Here is a 19,956-nt window from a genome sequence, read left to right as displayed (position 1 = left end):
CAAACATAAGCGCTTTGGAATTCTCTCCCACATTTATGTTTTTTAATGTTTATGACACATACAACTTGCAGCTATTTTAAGCTTTTGTTGATCCCTTTCTTGGTCTTTAACTATTTTCTTTGTTGTCTGTTAACTTTCAACTTAACTAGTGGTTTCTTGCATCCATTGTATTTTTTAACATCTTCGTTTCCAACAAGGCTGCAAGCAGCCACTAATTAAAGTTGGAAGTTACTGAAAGAGAAAAGATGAAGATTGTAGAGCACGATAACAATTGACGGACGACTTAAAAGATTGCAAATTATATGAATCAGGAAAGCAAGATGAAGGAAGCGAATTCCAAAGAACTGATGTTCGAGGAAAAAAACTAGACGAATAAGCGTTTTTGGAGCACTTAGGAACAGTCACAGAAAAAAGATGACACTTAATTGAATGACGAGTAACACAAGAATGAATTTTAGTAGAAGGCACAAAAGATGCTAGCTCTTTAGAGCAGTGCCCATTATAGTATTTGTAGAAAAGAGAAAGAGAAGCAACATTACGACGATGTGATAATGGTTGGAGGTTGGCTGCAAGAGCAAGTCCAACTATGTTTACAATGCGTTTTTGCACCTTGTCTAAAAGAGAAAGGGCATATTTATATACACTTCTGCAAGACAATAACAGGTATGTTGTCTGGGCCACAAGCTGTAGAAGAGTCTAGGCAGGAAATCACTTTAGATACAGAAGTGGAGTGATACGAATGTCAAGCAATAGATCAACCTGTTTGTTGGCAATATCAGGTAGAACGCAACTAGTAGAATCAAGAGATGATATTGATGAAAAGTTTTTAGCAAACAATTCCGCTTTGTCTTTAGGTGAGGTGACAAAGTCTGAACCATACAAGAGAGGTGGAATTATAGATTTGCCCTTATTATTGATATTATTAAAGATTCTCCAGAAGTCACGAGAGCCTAATTTTTGAGATGAGATACGAGATTTCATGACCTGAGAATAGCGGGTTTTGGCGTTAGACAAAACCTTTTTACAATTATTTCTAGCAGTAATAAGCAGACGTCTGTTTTCTGGAGAACTGTTTTGCTGATAAATATGGAAGTAACGGTTTCGATTGGCAATTGCAGCAGCACAGTGTGAGGAAAACCATTGAGGAGAGTGAGGCTTGACCTGGAATCGTCAAGAGGGAATAAAATATTCCATGCCAGTCTGAATCCACGAAGTTACATAAGAAGCACATTTGTCGACAGGAAGACGAAAGATTTCTACCCAAGGGCCATCACCAAGAAAATCATGGAAAGAATCCCAGTCAGCTTTACTGTAGTTGTAAGAGGTTCGATAATAGGGGGATTCAGGTGATGAAGAAGAATGAGATGTTAGTTTTAGAGAGATCAAACTGTGATCAGAAGAACCTAAGGGTGAATGTGGAGAAACTGAGCACTGACTAGGATCAGAAACAAGACATAAGTCGAGTTGAGAAGTCAGGTAAGCGAGTTAGAAAGTTGACTAATTGAGTTAGGGATTGAGAAAGGCAAAAGTTGTGGGCTTTAATGCCTGCAGAGTCGCTGACACTAGAGCCAAGCCATTCAGAGTGGTGAGCATTAAAGTCACCAACAACAACTATATTAGCTGATGGATGAAGAGAGAGGGCTTGGTCAATATGATCAGAAATAACGTCAAAAAGAGTGCAGTCTTGAGATGAAGGAGAGCAATATAGAACAAAGAGAAAGGCAATAGAGTGAAGTGGTGCTAAACGAAAGCACATGAAAGAATAGTCTGTGGATTCAAACCTGGTTTCACGACAAATGGGTAAATTCTTACGAATGTAAATGCCCAGGCCAAGCATGTGACTATTGGAGTCTTTACGAATTAGAGGAAGATAACCATCAACATTAAAATCACAAGATGAGACAGCTGAATTCAAATTAGTCTCACAAAGAGCAAGTAGGTCTGGTGAACTTTGCAAGAGATAAGACTCAACAGAAGAAAAGTTACTTCAAAGACCACGAATATTAGTGAATGGTAGGTTTAGAGAACTTGGTGATGATGATGGTTTTTTGTGTTTTATAGTTTTTGGTACTTTATTCATTTTTAAATTAGATTGAAGAACTTGACTCAAAGCATAGATAGTACTCAGAACACCGTTTAATAGCCCAAGCAATTGTCTCATTACTACTAATAAACCCTAAGCCGTAACAAAGAGCTCCAAATGTGGCCTCCACAATGCACACCAAAAGTACAAACAAGGAAACCGTCTATGCGCAACATGGCACTGTTAATACTTTGATATTTTTCAGCTGCTGATGGAATCAGCCTCTCTGAGAGCTACCACAGAGTTCAGGAAACCTGACTACCAGTCAGCCTCAGAACAATAAAACTGAGTTTTAGAGCTGTACCCTCATTAGGAGGGTACATAAAAACAGAGACACAAGCAAAACCCATGCATTGAGTCAAAAAGATCTAGCATTCAACATCCTAAACTGGAAACAATGTATTAAAAATACATCTGCACAAGCCTAATAGATGAAGAAGGGGTGCGAGGCTGGTCAACAGATAGAATCTGTTTACCCTATAAATTAGTGGTTGCATAATAAAAACAATAGTGAAAAGAACTATTACAAACAATATACAGCTATGCATAAAAGTTTAATCAAGATGGTAACTATAATCAAACTTTCCAGGGTTTTTTTAACTAAAAAAAATCAGGAAAACTATTTATTTTTATTTTTAAAAGAACAATCTAATAGCAACACAATTAACATTAATAAGATAAGATAGCTAAAAAAATAATTCAAAAAAATTAGATAAATAATTATGTATTCATAAAATGAGTTGCATAAAAGTTTAATAGAGTTAAGGTTTAGAACACACAAAAAATAAAAAAATAAAAAATTAATATATAAAGTGTCCTTCTTTGGCTCAATAGCAAAGAAGAACTATCTCTGCATTGATTCAGCCACTTTCATACACATCTCATGTAGCACTTTTAACCAGTACTTGTTCAGAAATTGCTTTAAATGCTCAGTTAATTGAATTTGATGGCTTACCAATTGAGTGTCAATCCATGAGCAAATATTTTCTATTGGGTTGATATCTGGTGATCTAGGGCACCAAGACAACAAATTGATCTTCTTTGTAATAAACCAGTTTGTTATACTATGTACTGTGTGTGCTGGAGCCCTGTCTAGCTGGAAGATGTATTACTTGCTTCTGCCGTACAATTGCTTTGTTGATGGAATCAAACATGTTTCAAGTGTGTTTTTGTAGGTATATTGGTTGATACAACCATTATACAGCTCACAAAAACCAAGGCCTTTGTGGGAAAAACATCCCCATATGCCTACTGAGCTTCTATCACCTTGTCATTTTGATTGTAAACAGCACTCTCAATATTTCTCAGTTGCAAATCTTTTAATATATATTCTTCCTTTGCGGTTCGCAACCTGAAAATTTGACTCATCGCTCCAAATCACTTTTGCCCAATCTTTAACTGCTCAATGCACACGTTCTTTACACCAGAACCATCATTTGTGCTGGTCCATGATTGACAGGATAGGCTTTCTTATTGCAATGTAAGACCCAATACCTTTTTTACTAATGTTGTTCTAAAAAATTCTTTGATTACATTTTCTGAATATGCTACTTTTGTCACGATCACTAAGCTTCAGTGGTCTTCCAGAACGAGGGATGTCAACAATGTTACCTGTTAACTCCCAGGTTTTTACTGTTTTTCGCATGCAAAATTCAGAAACATCCATATGTTTACTAATTTCAACGTTGTTATGATTCTTTGATTTGACCAGTCCAATAATTTGCCATTTGATGCTCTCTGACACTGCATTTTTATCCATTTGCAAGCGAATCGAAATTTAAAATATTGCAGTTATTCTTTACATAATTAAAATATTTTTTTGTAATTATAAAATTATTTTTTTATTTAAGAATCATGAGTACTCTTTATATTTATAATTTATAGCGGTAATTAAGTGTAATAATTAGTTACTGAGTGTGAAAAATGTATAATTAATTAACTCGATTAAACTTTTATATCATCAATAAAATACATTGTATAACATTTAATTAGTTTTACAGAAGTAGTGTAGTATGTGTGAATATATTTTTTTTGTCTATTTCATTGATACAAATATAAATAGCGAAACATAAAAAAAATTAACTTAAAATCTGTATCCGTTAAACTTTAATGTTAGAAAAAATGGCACATAGCGATGAAAAACTCAATCTCTAATAAACTTTTATGCATAGCTGTATTAATAACATTAAATAACAGATGAAATAATAATTAATAAAAATATTAAATTAAAAACAAAATGTAAAAAAGTATATACTAAATATTAAAAAATAACAGCATTAAAAAAAAACAACTAAAAACTGTTGTGATTTTAATGTGCATCACTAATTTGTCAATAATTAGCTTTGCTAACTATTGACAAAAGTCACACATTGCATATTCTTATTATTATAATGCTTTGTATAACGATAAGTAATTGTTGACAAGAGTCACAAATTGTATTTTTAAATGTTATATATAGCGAACAACTTTTTGTAAAAACATTGAGGTTGTTGATAAGTAATAAAAACATTGAAAACAAAATGGCTTTTAAATGCATTGAACAACATAACAAAAAGAAAAAAATGCAATAAAGAAAAACAATCAAAATACACACATGCATGCACACACACATATACACCCGTTGTAACTCAAACAAGGCCAAATAAAATGAGTGACACCAAGTAACCATTTTTACTGAATCCTTTTTTAGATTATTTATCCAGTTTTATATTAAATTCAATAACCGCTCCCTTTAGAAAATTACCAAATAATCAAAATCAATTATTGACTCAAAATTTTTTCAAGATTTACCTAAAATAAGTAATAAATTTTAGAAAGGTGTATGTGGTAATGTGAAAATGTGTGTGTGAGATTAAATAATCTCTTAATTAATATATCGCAGAAGTTGACACTTTGCCGATAACAAATCCAAACAATGATTAAAAAAAAGGAGCCTTTTTATTATTAGTTGTAATGCAATTTAAAAAATATATTTAAAATCAATCAAGAACCATGATAAAGTATTTTACCATCCCTATTACAAGGGTCACAGCAGTTTATAATTGAAGTTACAGCTGCAAAAATCAAAAATGTTGCTAAATAATCCTTCAGATAAATCATCTCCATAAAAGCAGTTAAAATAAATCCATATTGTTTTTACAATTTTTCTATTCTAAAAAAAATATGGTAAAACTTATTATTTCATAAATAAAAGCAATGGTTAATATTATAGACATTGAATATAATTCTGTACTACTGACAAGTATAGAAAGTGGAGTAACATTAAAAAACTAGCAGTTAAATTTTAATATCAGAATGTTGTCTAATAATAAACGAGATAAAAGTAAAAATTGAAATTTTAAATCTAACTTATTCTTATTTTAAAAAAAGGTACTTAAAAAAGCCTGGTAACACCAGTATTCCGGTATCGGTACTACTGGTATTGGATGCACTAGTACATACATACATACATACATACATACATACATACATACATACATACATACATACATACATACATACATACATACGTACGTACGTACATACACATATACATACATACATACATACATACATACATACATACATACATACATACATACATACATACATACATACATACATACATGTATGTATGTATATATATATATGTATGTATGTATATGTGTATGTACGTATGTATGTATACATACATACATACATACATACATACATACATACATACATACATACATACATACATACATACATACATACATACATACATACATACATACATACATACATACATACATACATACATACATACATACATACATATATACATACATATATGTTTTTCAACATTTCGATATATTAATATTTTTAATACTTCAGTCAAAATTTTAATCAACAATTTTACTTAATGGTGTTAAGTAATCTTATTTATGCTTTACATATATAGTTTAATTATCAAAGATGAAAGATCTGATAATTTTATCACCAACAAAAAATCTTGAACTCAATAAAAGTAAAACTTTAGGATAATTTTTTAATAATTAATGCCAATGTTGAAATAAAACTTTTTAAAAGATATAGACATTAGGTGCCAAATTATCTGTACAACAGTCATCATAGCTTAGTCAAGTATGTTCTCATCACTGTATAAAAGTTCACCATACTTGAACTTTGTGCATTTAAGTATTTGATTGACATTTTAAAATCTAATCTTCTTAGATTATGTTTATATTTTGATTGTAATAATACTTGCATACATCATACCTCAGTGCATTACCTCATACCGTTTATTACACATCATATCTAAGTGCACTACATCATACCTCAGTGTTTACCTCTATCTCTGCATTATATTATACCTCGGTGCATTACATCATACATCTGTAATTTCTAGGTTAACTTGCAAAGCATACTTAAAGGCAGAAAAAACAAGTACTATAGTATATAAGTATATAATACAATATATAGTATTTATATAAAGTTTTGTAAAAATATTTTATGGTTTTGTGATAAGTTTTATTGAATCACTTTACTACTTTTTTTTATATATATATAAATAATTAAATCATTACCAACCAGTTAAATTAAAATCAAATTGAATTTGAATTAAAATCAAATTGAATTTGAATCTGATTCAGGTAAAGTGAAAAAATCACTAAAGCGCAACTATTAAGTATAAGATTTGATGTTCTTATCTAATGCTCTGATAACAATCACTGTTTCAATGACAATCATAGCTCTGATGGCATCATATTAACTAATTTTATGTCAGTTTTGCAATGAATAATCTGGCACTAAATAGAATTGATAAAAAATAACAATTATTCTCAACTTAAATTTTGGTACCAATATATTCAATGGTAGCATTTATATTTGTCAATATGATAAACATAAAACAGAAATCAATTAAAATTAGAAAAATTTGGATATATTTACTGAGATTGACTTAACTAAATATATAATAAAGCTTTATGCTTTTATATGAATGCTTTCATTATATTGTGTACATTTATATTATTAATATATTATATACTTCTATCAAACAATATTTGTTTAGTATTTTTCATAATATAGTTTAAAAGTATATTCATTTTTTAAACACATGTAAATAAATTTTAAACTAAACATTAGACAAATTTACAATATAAACAGTAGAAAATGAAATCAATTGAATAGTTTTTTTAAACATCAATAATCAGTTTAGATATTTATTTGCTTTACTAACTTGAAAGTCATTATAAGTTCCTTAGGCATGATAACTAATATTTTGGAATAAATAACCAAAATGTTAAAAAGTAAGCAAAATAAACAAAACAAAGTATGCAGTTATTTTTTAAATTTTATTTTTGTTATTTGAAGTGCTTTTTTTTTCTTTTTAATTAAAAAAACTCATTTAAATGCACTTTTAGTATATTTCAAAATTAAAAAAATCTGTTATTAAATGAATCTACATAACTATTATAAAACTCCTATAAAAGCTTTCATTTAACTTTTACTGAATTGAGCTAGAGAGGTTCTCCCAAAATCTTACTTGTACATATGTAAAGTTCATATAACTTATTATAAAAATTGTATTATACTAATATTATAATTTATATTATAGTACAAAAAACAAAAATAACTGATATAACAATATTTTATAACTTGAATAAAATCTTTTTATTGTTAACAATATAAATAAACTGTTATAATTTATATTGTGAGTAGTAATTAGATTAAAAATGACATTTACCAGCATCAGTTGTACTTTCTATTGTAAGTGCTATAATAAAAATTTTCATTTTCATTCACAATAAAGCATAACACTACATTTACTATATATAAACACTACATTTACTATATATTCCCAATTGCTTACTATACTCCCAATTGCTTACTATACTCCCAATTGCTTACTATACTCCCAATTGCTTACTATACTCCCAATTGCTTACTATACTCCCAATTGCTTACTATACTCCCAATTGCTTACTATACTCCTTGATTGACCTTATTTGTTATTATTATTGTTTTAAATTTTGTTACTAGCTTCAATGTATCATAATAACTGTTACGACTTCAACGAAAGTTATTGATAAATGCATAGTTTATAAGTTTATACATTTTAATGTGTTTTTTGATTTAATGTTTTTTTATTGCTTCCCATAACTTAAATTATTTTTTTATTCAACTTTTTTTTCATTTTACAAAACTTCAATTTCTATCAAGCAAGTTAATATAATATCAGATTACAATTTAGTGTACAACCATTTTTAAATTAATATATTTGACTATTCAACGACTGAAAACATAAAAATATATAACTACTATTAATTAGGAAAAACCTTTTAGCGTTCTTTCCAAATATTTACTATCTTGAAATGTAATTATCTATTGTTGAACCGAATAATTCTTATGTAAAATGACTGATAAATGCTTCCAATATATTACGTTTTTATAAAAGCTATATTAATCGTTTATAAACTGTTAAAAAGAGTTGACGTTGAGAAAAACGTGTGAAAAAAAATATATAATTAGTTTTTAACTTGTAAATATTCCGGAGCGTTATTTGTGCCACCTTTTATTTAAGATTTCGTGGAATATTATATCGTTCCGGGAATTTTTTTTTTAAGTAATGAGATTGTTACAACGCCAAATAACAATAAGACTGTAAAAACGTTTTATTTATCCATTTAAAAACAATACGCGTGAATAAATCCGGGAACCAAGTGCTTGGGTCCTGCCCCACCCGGAAAAAGTTAACAAGCGTTCAAAAAATTTTGAAAAACAGAATACACATGTACACAAACAAAAAATTTTTAACGGTTATTTCTAAAAATTAAAGCTCATTAAAAAGTCATTTTGTGGGTTTTAAGAAATTCCACGCATCTAATTGAATCGATGTATACAACTATTTTTTCGGGGAAAGAGAAAAAACTTATTAAACCCAAAATTATTACTTTAATAAATTCAAAAAAAATCTGGGTGCTTTTTGACATCTTCAAGTATTAGATTTGTTAGTATATATATCAAAATTTGTGATATATATATGTGTTATACATAGTTAAAGTTGTCTGACTTAGAACCTTTTTGTTTACATTTGTTAAGGATAATAACAAAAAGCTTGTCTTTTATATATTTATTCATTTTTTGTACCAAAAACTATTAAAAATCAAAGTTCAAACTATTACACATGTTAAATCACACAATGTATAAAAGGACCAATTACAAAGCCTTTGTCAGACACCTCACTGGATATCGTGTTTCTCTTCCCCGCCATTCGCCTCGTCGGTTGTTGGCCAGCTCATGAGTTCATCATAAAAACCACTGAACTCATCCGGAACATATTGCATTTGCTTCCTAATATCCTGCAGTTTCACTCTTTTTATCGGAACATTACCCAATGTGAAGCACACATTTTACGGAAACTCGACGATGCGATCGACGACTTGAGACATCTTGTAAGTTTGGACCATTAGCCCATCAATAAGTGGCCTACAGACACTTGGAGAAGTCCCGTAAGTGAAGTGCATTAGAGAAGTTATTCCAAAACTTATCTTATCCTTAGCAGGAACTTTCTTTCCCCGTGTTTCTTCCGAAATGCAAGATTTTTTGTAGAATGTTGGCCACCACTTTTGAAAATCTATAATATCTTCTGTTGCAACTTCTTCAACAGTAAACTTACCAGTAATACTAGAAGTAATGATAAGTTCAGTTATCTAGTGAACAGTGTACACCTTGTCATACTTTTTCAGTTTTCTCTTTATTACAGCGAAGTCCCGGTTACAAGGTAGGTTTACAAGTACCTCTTATCGGGTAGTACTGCTCGATTCGATCAAATCGGCCAGTATCTGTGAGAGCCAAAAAGACTCTGTTTAGTGCATGGTTTTTATTTTAGCCTCCACAGTTATCTGAGTAGACATGGATTTTAGTAAACTGTGGAGGAGCAGACATTAGGTAATTGTACACAAAAGAGCACACCTCATCAAGGCTTTTTCTGGCTGTGCCTTCATGGTACACATAAACATGACCTTTATTGCATTTCACATCGTGGATAGAGAAGAGGTTAACAGATAGCTGTCTGAGGTAAAAGGTTTCCTGGACTGGTATCATCGGTAAAGGGATATTCTGCATGTAGTCAAATGCGATCGCTAAGACATGCGGTTCATTTTGTTTTGTTTCCAAGTTGCTTTCATTTTGGAGTTTCTTGTAAATTTTTTTTGATCGACATTTGTGCAGCATCAGTTCAGCAGCAGCATTTCTCTTTGCTGCATCACTGAGATGAGGGCTTCGTAATTTTAAATTAAGCTCCTCACAGGTACAACAAGAGTCTATCTGGGGACGACCAAATCTTAACGTAAAGTTGTCCCTAAAGTAGCCTAGAAAAAATTTGTAGCTACATTTTGCTCAGGATGTTTTCCTTTAAACATTGTATACAAAATTTTGACATTTAGTCTGGCATCTAGATAATTGATAGTTTTACCAGCATATTTGCTCTGTTTCACCGGATAACTTTCGATATGTTCTCTTATGAGAAGTCTTACATTGCCTTACTTACCCCCAATTTGTTAAAAGGCCAATTGGGTATCGAAATTGCAATACAAATCTCACCTGCAATCAGTTCCAACAGAAGTAGCAGGTACAGTTCTTCCTTTGTAGTCAATGTACTCTTTACCTTTCACTCTAGCTTCTTTAACAACATTCCTTTTCCACATAGCCTCATTTTTAACCTTTCTTCCACTGCTAGTACTAGGTTCTTCATCCATTATAAGTCTTTTTCATTAAAACAACGAGATGAATTGTAATAATTACAATTCATAACGCAATTTAATTATTAAATTGCGTGAAAGAAACCCTGTACGGCGGATTTGGCTGACGTAGTTTCCTTGTGGAAATATAAATATAGTCTAAACGGTTTTTTTATCAGCATATTTAAGGTGTTTTTTAAAGTATAAGTTGAACGAGGAATTTTTGTATAGGCAGTTTTTTTAATGAATAAAAAAGATCTGAAATAAAAAAATTGTGTTCACTGCGAGAAAACTACATGAATAATAAAATAATCCCAAATAACCTCAAACTCGTAACCAAAACAAAACAAAAATTGGATTAAAAACATCTGAAAGCTATCAGCAGAACACAGCTGGTTTTCTCAGTGCTGCCAACAAAAACCTTCTAAGTCACTGACCTAGAACCTTTTAGTTTACAGACAATATTTCAGCTCTCTATTCATATTTGCTAAACAATGAATTGATTTTAGATAAAGTTTTATCAGTTGTTAACTCCAGCAAAAAAAATTTAGGACTTATTTTGTCACTTAAAATAAATTTGTGTATTAAAGATGATATTTTAGATGAAAATGATTTTTGTGTAGAATCAATAGTAATTGATCATCAAAATGGTTTACCTAAAAGTGCTATTATTGGAAATGCTTTTGGTGATACAATTTTTAATAATGATAATAACACAATCACTAAAGAGTCTTTTCAATACATTCTAATTTTACCGCTGCTTAAACAGTTAATTAAAAAAGAGGAAATATGGAATTCTATAAAACGAAAATTAGAGAATGATTTGTCTGCGAAAACAAATTTGCTTTATTCATATTCAGATGGTTTTATTTGCAAGCACCATAACATTTTTAATAACAAGTATGCTTTAAGACTTCATTTGTATATCGATGAATTTGAGGTATGCAATCTAATTGGAGCTCATCGTAAAGTACATAAAATATGTGCATTTTACTTTTCCTGGGTAACATTGAAGATAAATATATATCAAGACTTCAAAATATATACTTATGCATTCTTGTAAAAGAAAAACTAATTAAAGAACATAAAACATACAAGGATGTTTTAAAACCTTTCATTCAAGATAAAAACATTACAAAATGAAGGCATATTAGTTATGGTTGATGGCCAACAAATACGATTATATGGTGGCTTAGCAACAATTTCTGCTGATAACCTTTCAGCCCATGCACTAGCTGGTTTTCGTCGTGTTTTTAATTCTGGTTTTTTTTGTCGTCAGTGTATGACTTCATATATTAACAAAACTAAAATATTTTCTGAGCTTGATGCAACACTTCGTACTGATGAAATCCATCAGTATCACTTGGCTGCTATTTCAGGCCATGGTCAGATTTCATCAAGTATGTACGGTGTTGAAAGACGTTGTCCTTTTTTAGATTTATCATATTTTAAAGTCATGCAATCGTTTCCACCAGACATAATGCATGACATGCTGGAAGGTACAATTTCTCGATTAATTAGTCTATTGTTGTTGAAACTCAAAGAAGATAAGTTAATTGAAATTGATCAGGTGAATATCGAGCTTAATATATTTGAAATAGGTAGAAATGACAGATTGAATAAACCAGTTCCATTTGTTGTACGCTGTGCTACTTCTATTAATTTTATTGGATCAGCTTCACAAAAATATTGTATGTTTCGTTTGTTACCATTTATGATAGGGAATCGTATACCAATGTCTAACAAATACTGGTTGTTGTATTTACAGCTTAGAGAAATAGCTGATTATGTGTTTGCTCCAAAAATTTCGAAATCTGTGTTAACGTTTCTGCAATTTTTAGTGGAGCAGTTTTTGCACAATTTTGCTGAACTTTTTCCAGACAATTTTACACCCAAATTTCATTTCATCCTCCATTATGCTTGTCTTATTTATGGTGTATGCGTTTTGAAGCAAAACACTTGTATTTCAAAAAATTGGCTTCTTCGATTAGAAATTTTAAAAGTATTGCCTATTCGCTTGCAAAACGAAACCAGTTATGGCAGTGTTGGGAGATGACATCCTCAGATTTCTTCAAAGAATATGAGAAAACTAATAATCTTTGTTCCATTATGTTTGAAAGTTTAGCAGCTTCTATTCAAAAAAACTAGTAAGTTTTTTTGGTTATAGTATGACTGATAAGAAAGAAACTATTTGGAAGTGTAACAGCTTGCTTATAAATGGAATCCAATTTCATGTTCATGATACAGTGATTCTAGCTTTACTACATGTGGAAGAAATACCATTATTTTTTAAAATCTATCATATTATAAGATTTCGTCATCACTGGGTGTTTTGTGGTAAGCTGCTTATTTGTGATAAATACTCTGCTCACTTGCATGCCTTCAGAGTTGTGGAAGAAGAAGATTTGACAATATGCTTACCAGCAGATGTTCTTGATCACCAATTGATAGACACATATGTTTTGCAGGATGGGTGCTGTTATATTACACTCAGATACAGTTGTTTTTTATAGAATCTCTTAAGATTTTTATTATAACAATGTTGTAGTTAACTTGATAGCATTATTTGAATAAATTGTTTTCTTGTTAAAATGTGCAAATATTTAGCTTTACTTATTATTAATTAAAATAAAATAAAAAATTTTGTGTGTTATATTTTATGAGGGCCGCGTCTTTAGCTGATTAAATATTTTATTGCATTAATTTATTTAAAATCTGAACATTTACCCTTTCAGAATTTTTGTAAGTATTTTATTATAGAGGAAGAAATTGATGGAAAAACGCTGGTGTCTTTAACTGAGACAATGGTGGCCAGTTTATGTCAGACAATTCGACAACAAGTAGTACTCATTAAAATTATAAGGCATCTTATAACTTCACATGAACAGCAAGAAAGCTCTTAGTAAACAAATTTTTATTTTAGCTTATATATTACTTTTTAATTTTTTATGTTTTTACTTAATAAGTTATATCTGATATATATTACTCTTAAATATTAGTTGTAAAAGGTTTTGTTTTGTTTTTTACAAAAAGAAAATGTAATTAGAGTACGCAGTAATTAAAATAATATATCAATTAGTGTTATAGAAAATGGTGTTTTAAATACATCAATAACATCCCTAATATCTTGCGATGGAGATGTTAGTATGATTGCTGGAGTGTCCCAAAGTATGAAACCATGGCCAGTGTGTTATCAACTACCCATTTTGCCTACATCAGTAAATGCAGCTTTGGATGCCAAAGATCATTGTTTTTTTAACTTGAATCGTAGCAAATGTTGGAATCAGCTTTTACAATGTCTTTATGATGACATCAGCAGATACACCATGTAAGTTACATTATGTAAAACTTAAATTTCATTTGGTTATACAAAACTTGTTTTTATAAATAAATGTAATTTATGTATAATATTATATTACATATGTATAATCTAAAAATTATTTAAAATATATATTTGAAGATTTTTGTATAGGTATCCATCAGGTGCCCAATACTCAGCTACTTGCTGCCATTTGCAGTAGGTATCCACACTTAAGTGACTTCCCATCAAAAAATACTTCTTCTTCTTATAGATATGTTGTTTGTGTAAGTTTCTATATAATGCTTTTGTTGCTACTCATGTTATGAGTATGTTTATTTTTGATTACATCCCTATTTTTTATATGTTTTATATATGTATTATTTATATTTATATTTAAAAGTTTTATTTATATTTCAATTTGTAAACTGAAATTTTATTTCAAAAATAGATAAAATATTAAACACTTTAACACACACATATTTATATGTATATTAAATTGGTAGCCAACACTATTAGAAAGCTTAAAGAACAAGTTTAAAAAAGAAAGAGCTCCTTTAATCCATTTGTCTGTTGTTGCTGAACATAAGAAAAAATTTGGTCAACAAGGTAGAGGTCGAAAAAGGAAGGAAGATGCTGTTAGTGATAACCAATCGTGTCCTAGGAAAAATAGAGAATTGGTAGGAATATTTTTTGCTTTAAGCATGCATTTAGTTTTTTCACAAATAAAAAGAAAGATTTATTTAAAAATAAAGTTTCTATTTTTAAAACATTTTTTGATTAAAATAAACTTCCTATTGGGGAGGATGAAACGACTGTTGTAAAACATCATAATGACATGAAAATAGAATGCAATAAGCTCCGGCCAGACATTAACATGCTGTTGGATCGCCAGCAACGTACTTGTGCTGCTCGTGCAAAGGATTTTAATTCTGTTTTCAGTACAGCAGATTTAAAATCTACTTATCCTTGGCTCTCTATTGCTAGATTGGTTTGTTTTTATTAGCATAATATTTTACATAAAAATTCTTCTTATTACTATTTTTAAAGTTATAAATTAGTTACTTATTGTATTATTATCATACTTTTTTTATTCTCTTTGAATAAAGTTTTATCTCAAAATACTTTCGGCAGTCTGACAAAAATAACTTCTTTAATTTATATAAATTGATACTTTTAAACGTGTTATATATAGGGTAAACAATCAATTAATTAGTACTCACTTTTTCAAATAGATAATAATTTTATCGGAATTCTAAAAGAGAGCGATTTATGCTCTTAGATGATTTATATCTAACCCATTTTGTACTTCATTTGGGTAGTTTTTATTAGAAAAAAGTTGTTTTTATATAATAAATATGAATAAATAATAGATAAGTTGATATTATAGCATATTGGTCCCTAAAATACATTTATAGTATAGTAGTTTAAATTTAAAACTTTGTTGAATGGCTAAAACACTAAATAAATGGTTGCAATTTTAACTATATATATGTATTTTAAGTTTCTAAATGAAATGAGATTAAGATTTGCCAAAGATCTTGACAAACAACGCCACCAATGTATAGGTGGAATGGCTGACAAAATTATGCAACTAGTAAAATCAAAGCATAAAGATGATATAGTAAATGTAATTTCTGCAGAAATTGAGTGTGAAATTGATGACTCCAAGAAGAAAGGTAATGTTGAATATTTGTGTTTCAATATTTTTTTAAATGTGTATTAAGTACAATGTAAAGTAAAAGTAAATTAAACTGCATCTGATTTCAATTACTATTAGCAGTTGCACATGGCCTTATACAACCCTTGGAATTAGGATTTACATTCGGCAATGGTGACCTAACTGCCAATATGTTTTTGAGGTCATAGAGTTTTTGCTGATTGTTTCGAATTTTTTACTAGACTTTTTTTTATACTGTTTTATAATTTTTTACTAGACTTTTTCGTCAATGTACTAATGCCATCCAAATAATATAATTTTAAAGCTTTTTCTACCTAATTCTAAGGGCTGGTCTTGTCGATTTTATTTTACCATTAACATAATATTTTATAAATGATTTGTTACATTACAGATGGCAACTTAAATGCAGCTATTATACTTTTACCAAGATTGTTCAAAGAATCTATTGACTGCTTGGTTACGTTTGACAACCAACCAGTGCAGAGTACGCCAACTATCAAAGTGCCAAAAAAACAAAGGCTACTAACAAAAGAATGTTGTGTTATGTTGGATGGTTGCAACATAATAGAGCATTGCAGCGATGTTGATGTTTCGTTAGCTATGTCATGTGTTTTTGCATCTTATTATATATATAATATTCAATATCCAGCGCAATTGAAGAACACGTTGTTGTTTTATGAACATATTGTTTATGGATTGTCTTCTAAAGAATCACCAGTGACTATAACGAGAATGGCAAATACTTTGAATGAGTAATCAAATTGATTTATTATGCTTTTGAAATTATATATTTGCCTTGTTAATAATTCAACTTTTTTTACCCCCAAAATATATTGTTTATGTTATTCTGGAGTGCTTTTACATTTATTTTATATTTATTTATTACAAATATTTACAATATATTATAAAATTGTATTTAAACTGTTATAGTAAAAAAGTATCTATGCTATATTTTATATTAAATATAAAACATTTCTTTAAATGTTGTTTTTCTCCGGATAAATAAAATAAAATGGTTAATAGAAATAAAAACAATATAAATGGATTTATTTATTTTTTATTATTTTTTAACTCTTCTTCAAAAACCAGAGTAAAATAAAATATAAAGTTTTTGTAAAAAGCAAAAATTTATTAAAATAACTTTAATTGACATTATTAAATTAAAAAGGAATTAAATATGATTTTGAAAAAAATTAAAAATAGTTGCTAAAGTAACACCTGTGTCTCTCGGCAAAAATAATAATTATTACATATAATACATTTAAAATGCCACAAAAAATAACATTATGAAGGCAATTTATGCGAAACTGTGTGAAAGGTTCTTTGAAGAACCTCAACGGGTGCTCAAATATAGCACCCGTAGTAGAGTTCTTCGAAGGTCCCTAAGTAGTTCTTTAAGGAACCTTATTGGAGGGTTCTTGCGAAGAACCAATTTATAAGGTTCTTTAAGGAACCTAAAACGGTGCTCCATTGGCTTAAGAGTGTAGCAGCTGTTTAGCTATAAAATGTTAATGGGAAAAAGCAAAAAGTGGATTTTGTGGTGTCAGTAATATGGTTAGACAAGGCAGATAAAAATTGTATTGGCCACAAGGCATAAATGTACTAAAGGACAAAAGTTCTCCACCAAGCAAAAATGATTGGCTCTTTAACTTTTATGTTAAAGCTGTTATTTCCTTGTTAACTGCTGTGTGTCGTTAACAAAGCAAGTAAAAAATGCACATAATGACATCAGATTTATCTTTAGAATTGTCTGCAAAACTTTTTGTTTGGATACAAAAGACCAAGTAAAAATGATACTGGAAAGGTACACTTTCTTATAGCTAAACATCATTGCAGCTTTCTAGTTTTTATTTTTGTTTATGTGTATTTTATCTGTGTTGCTAATGATCGCCAGTTTTTGTAATTTTATGTTGTTAAGTAATGCATCATTATGTTTCAGGCTAAAATAGAGCTTTGAATAATACTTTTATCCAGTTTAAATAAATAACAACTCTCAATGTGTATTAGCTGAACTATCGTTTTGTTTTTGATAGTCTTTAGTCAATAACAGGTTTTTAAATTGTTATGGGTCTATAACACTTAATTTCAGCAAAATTAAGTTAAAAAGTCACGTCATATAAAATATAAAAAATATTAATATCTGTTTTCAATAACTTGGCTTTCATAGCAAATTTCAGAGGTGCAAACGTTTAGCTTGGTTTAAGTACAATATAATAAAATACATTGATGTACAGTCATTTTGATGGTCGTAAATTTCTTTAGCATACTAATTTTTATATATTTTTAGACTGCTTACCGTTGGACTCCTGTCCCAATTTAATCTAGTGGAGACGAAAAGAAAGGACCGCGCTAGAAACAAGAAGGGGTTGAAAGGATCAGACTTTTTTGAATTAATAGTCGGTAAGTCTAATGTGTTTCACTCAGCTGATTAAATTTTATTTGCTTTTTTGTATTACATTAAAACAACAAACTGTTTTTCATGTTCACTCGTTTTTTAGAAGTCGTAGCCAGCTCGTATAAAAAGAGTTCTCGACGTGAAATAATTAGTTTTATTCATTCACGACGTGAAATAGTTAATTTTATTGTGGCGTAAGCAACAACGCCTAGAAACAGAGCTCGCTCAAAAAACAAAAAAGAAAAATGAAGAAAATGATGAATCTGGAGATAAATCTATTGATGATTCTTAAATAAATATATTTTGTTGAACAATACTGCTGTTTTATTTATAAATAATACTCCTATGTTTAAACATATAAAAGATGTAGAAAATGCTTCCTCCTTTATATTGATATCTAAAAGAGGTTTTTTTCTCGGCATTGAAAAGAGCTTTTTTTAAATACTTTGTATGAAGAGCTGTTTTCATTTTCATTTAATGAAAACAGCTTTTTATATATGAAAAGCAGGAATATAATAGTATATAGGATGCTATAGTATACTTATAAGAATGACAAAAAAAGTCTTTCTGACTTCGAGAAAAAACTCTTTTAATCGATTTACAAAGGCGTCTTAAAGACGCATTTTTATGTCTTTTCATGACAAGATAAAGGCAAAAAAGACGTCTTTTAGGTGTCGAAAAAAGATGTTTTTAGATTTGCATAATCGACTTAAAAAAGACGCCTTAAAGACATCGTAAATAAAACTTTTAAAGACATCTTTTCGACGTCTTTTTTCCAACTGGGAAGTGGTTTAATATATGTGATAATAATATGTAATAGTAGGTGATATAATTATTATACTATACTAATTATACTATAATATAATCTGCAAAATAAAGTTGAATGCTATAATGTACAAGATATGTATAAATTATATAGCCAATTACAAACGAAAGATTTCTAAGTATGAACTTACAAGGATAATTAAATCTAAATTTAATAACTTGAGTATTTCACTAATGTTTTTCTGAGAAACTCTCCGTGGTTTAATCCAAACTCTAAAGTTCAGAATCTGTTCAGAGTTTTCAGCATACAATGAAGAACAGATACCGAACATTGCTCAGAAAATATTCTCAAATGGCAATTTAGTTTTGATTAAGATTTGAACAAGATGACGTTCAATTATATGGAGTTTCTATCAAAGAGAAAGATTGCGATTAAATATAGTCTTCACATATCTTTATGTTTCCTAAAGTAACATTATTTAAAAGCCACTATTTAAAATAGACAAAAATCCACATTTTCACTAAAAACAATTACTTAAAAAACTTAAAAAACAAAATTTTTTATCTAAAAGATTTGTTTCTATATTTGCTCAACAGTTACTTGTATCTTTAACCTTCATGAAGTCTCATTCCAAAGTTTAATTCCAAACTAAATGTAAACTTTAAGATTAAGATATTAGATTTAATAAATATTTCATTTTAGTTTTTTTTTGCTTTTAATATGCAAATAGTGAGTAAAATATATCAATATAACTTGATAGCAGATGAATTAGATCATCTCCATTGTACCCATGTCAAATAATTCTATGTCTTTAAACTGGTGTTAAAGATTATACTTTTTAGGCTGAAAACAGATAAATCCTGTTGCTTGAACTTAACCCAATAGAGTCAGAATAAAGTTTGGTATTACAAGTAGTGTTGGTGTACAGTTGAATCAGGTTTAGCAAAGGACTACCACTTACCAATTTGATAGATTTTAAGTTCTTTTTACCGCGACTAACAAAAATCGGATATCTCGAAGGAAAATGATCC

At 29.3% G+C, this 19,956-nt stretch overlaps 2 protein-coding genes across 7 annotated transcripts in view; one reads left to right on the top strand and one right to left on the bottom strand.

Moving 5' to 3' along the window:
- The window catches only part of LOC101240553 (uncharacterized), a 75,929-nt gene extending 70,691 nt beyond the window's left edge, over positions 1 to 5,238 (bottom strand). For both annotated transcript variants that reach the window (XM_065792210.1, XM_065792211.1), the window contains exon 1: positions 5,092 to 5,238. In XM_065792210.1, the coding sequence (XP_065648282.1) occupies positions 5,092 to 5,188 (97 nt within the window). In that variant the 5' untranslated portion in view covers positions 5,189 to 5,238. The remainder of the gene's footprint in view (positions 1 to 5,091) is intronic.
- Positions 5,239 to 10,580: 5,342 nt separating this feature from the next.
- On the top strand, positions 10,581 to 16,746 carry LOC136077915 (uncharacterized). 5 transcript variants are annotated; one of them, XM_065792208.1, is made up of 6 exons: positions 10,581 to 10,676; positions 13,546 to 13,687; positions 13,865 to 14,113; positions 14,258 to 15,074; positions 15,588 to 15,762; positions 16,156 to 16,746. In XM_065792208.1, the coding sequence occupies exons 4-6, from the start codon at positions 14,922 to 14,924 to the stop codon at positions 16,518 to 16,520; spliced, it is 693 nt and encodes a 230-aa protein (XP_065648280.1). In that variant the 5' UTR covers positions 10,581 to 10,676; positions 13,546 to 13,687; positions 13,865 to 14,113; positions 14,258 to 14,921; the 3' UTR covers positions 16,521 to 16,746. The 5 variants fall into 5 exon arrangements, 3 of the variants coding, with proteins under 3 accessions (XP_065648280.1, XP_065648279.1, XP_065648281.1); XR_010637369.1 differs by lacking the exon at positions 10,581 to 10,676 and having other exon boundaries at positions 10,692 to 13,687; positions 14,258 to 14,370; positions 14,590 to 15,074; XR_010637368.1 differs by lacking the exon at positions 10,581 to 10,676 and having other exon boundaries at positions 10,692 to 13,687.
- Positions 16,747 to 19,956: the final 3,210 nt, after the last annotated feature.

The sequence above is a fragment of the Hydra vulgaris genome, chromosome 03, assembly GCF_038396675.1.
Source record: "Hydra vulgaris chromosome 03, alternate assembly HydraT2T_AEP".
Lineage (NCBI taxonomy): Eukaryota > Metazoa > Cnidaria > Hydrozoa > Anthoathecata > Hydridae > Hydra > Hydra vulgaris.
Note: the sequence above shows the minus strand (reverse complement) of the source record. Positions and strands in the feature narration are given on the sequence as shown.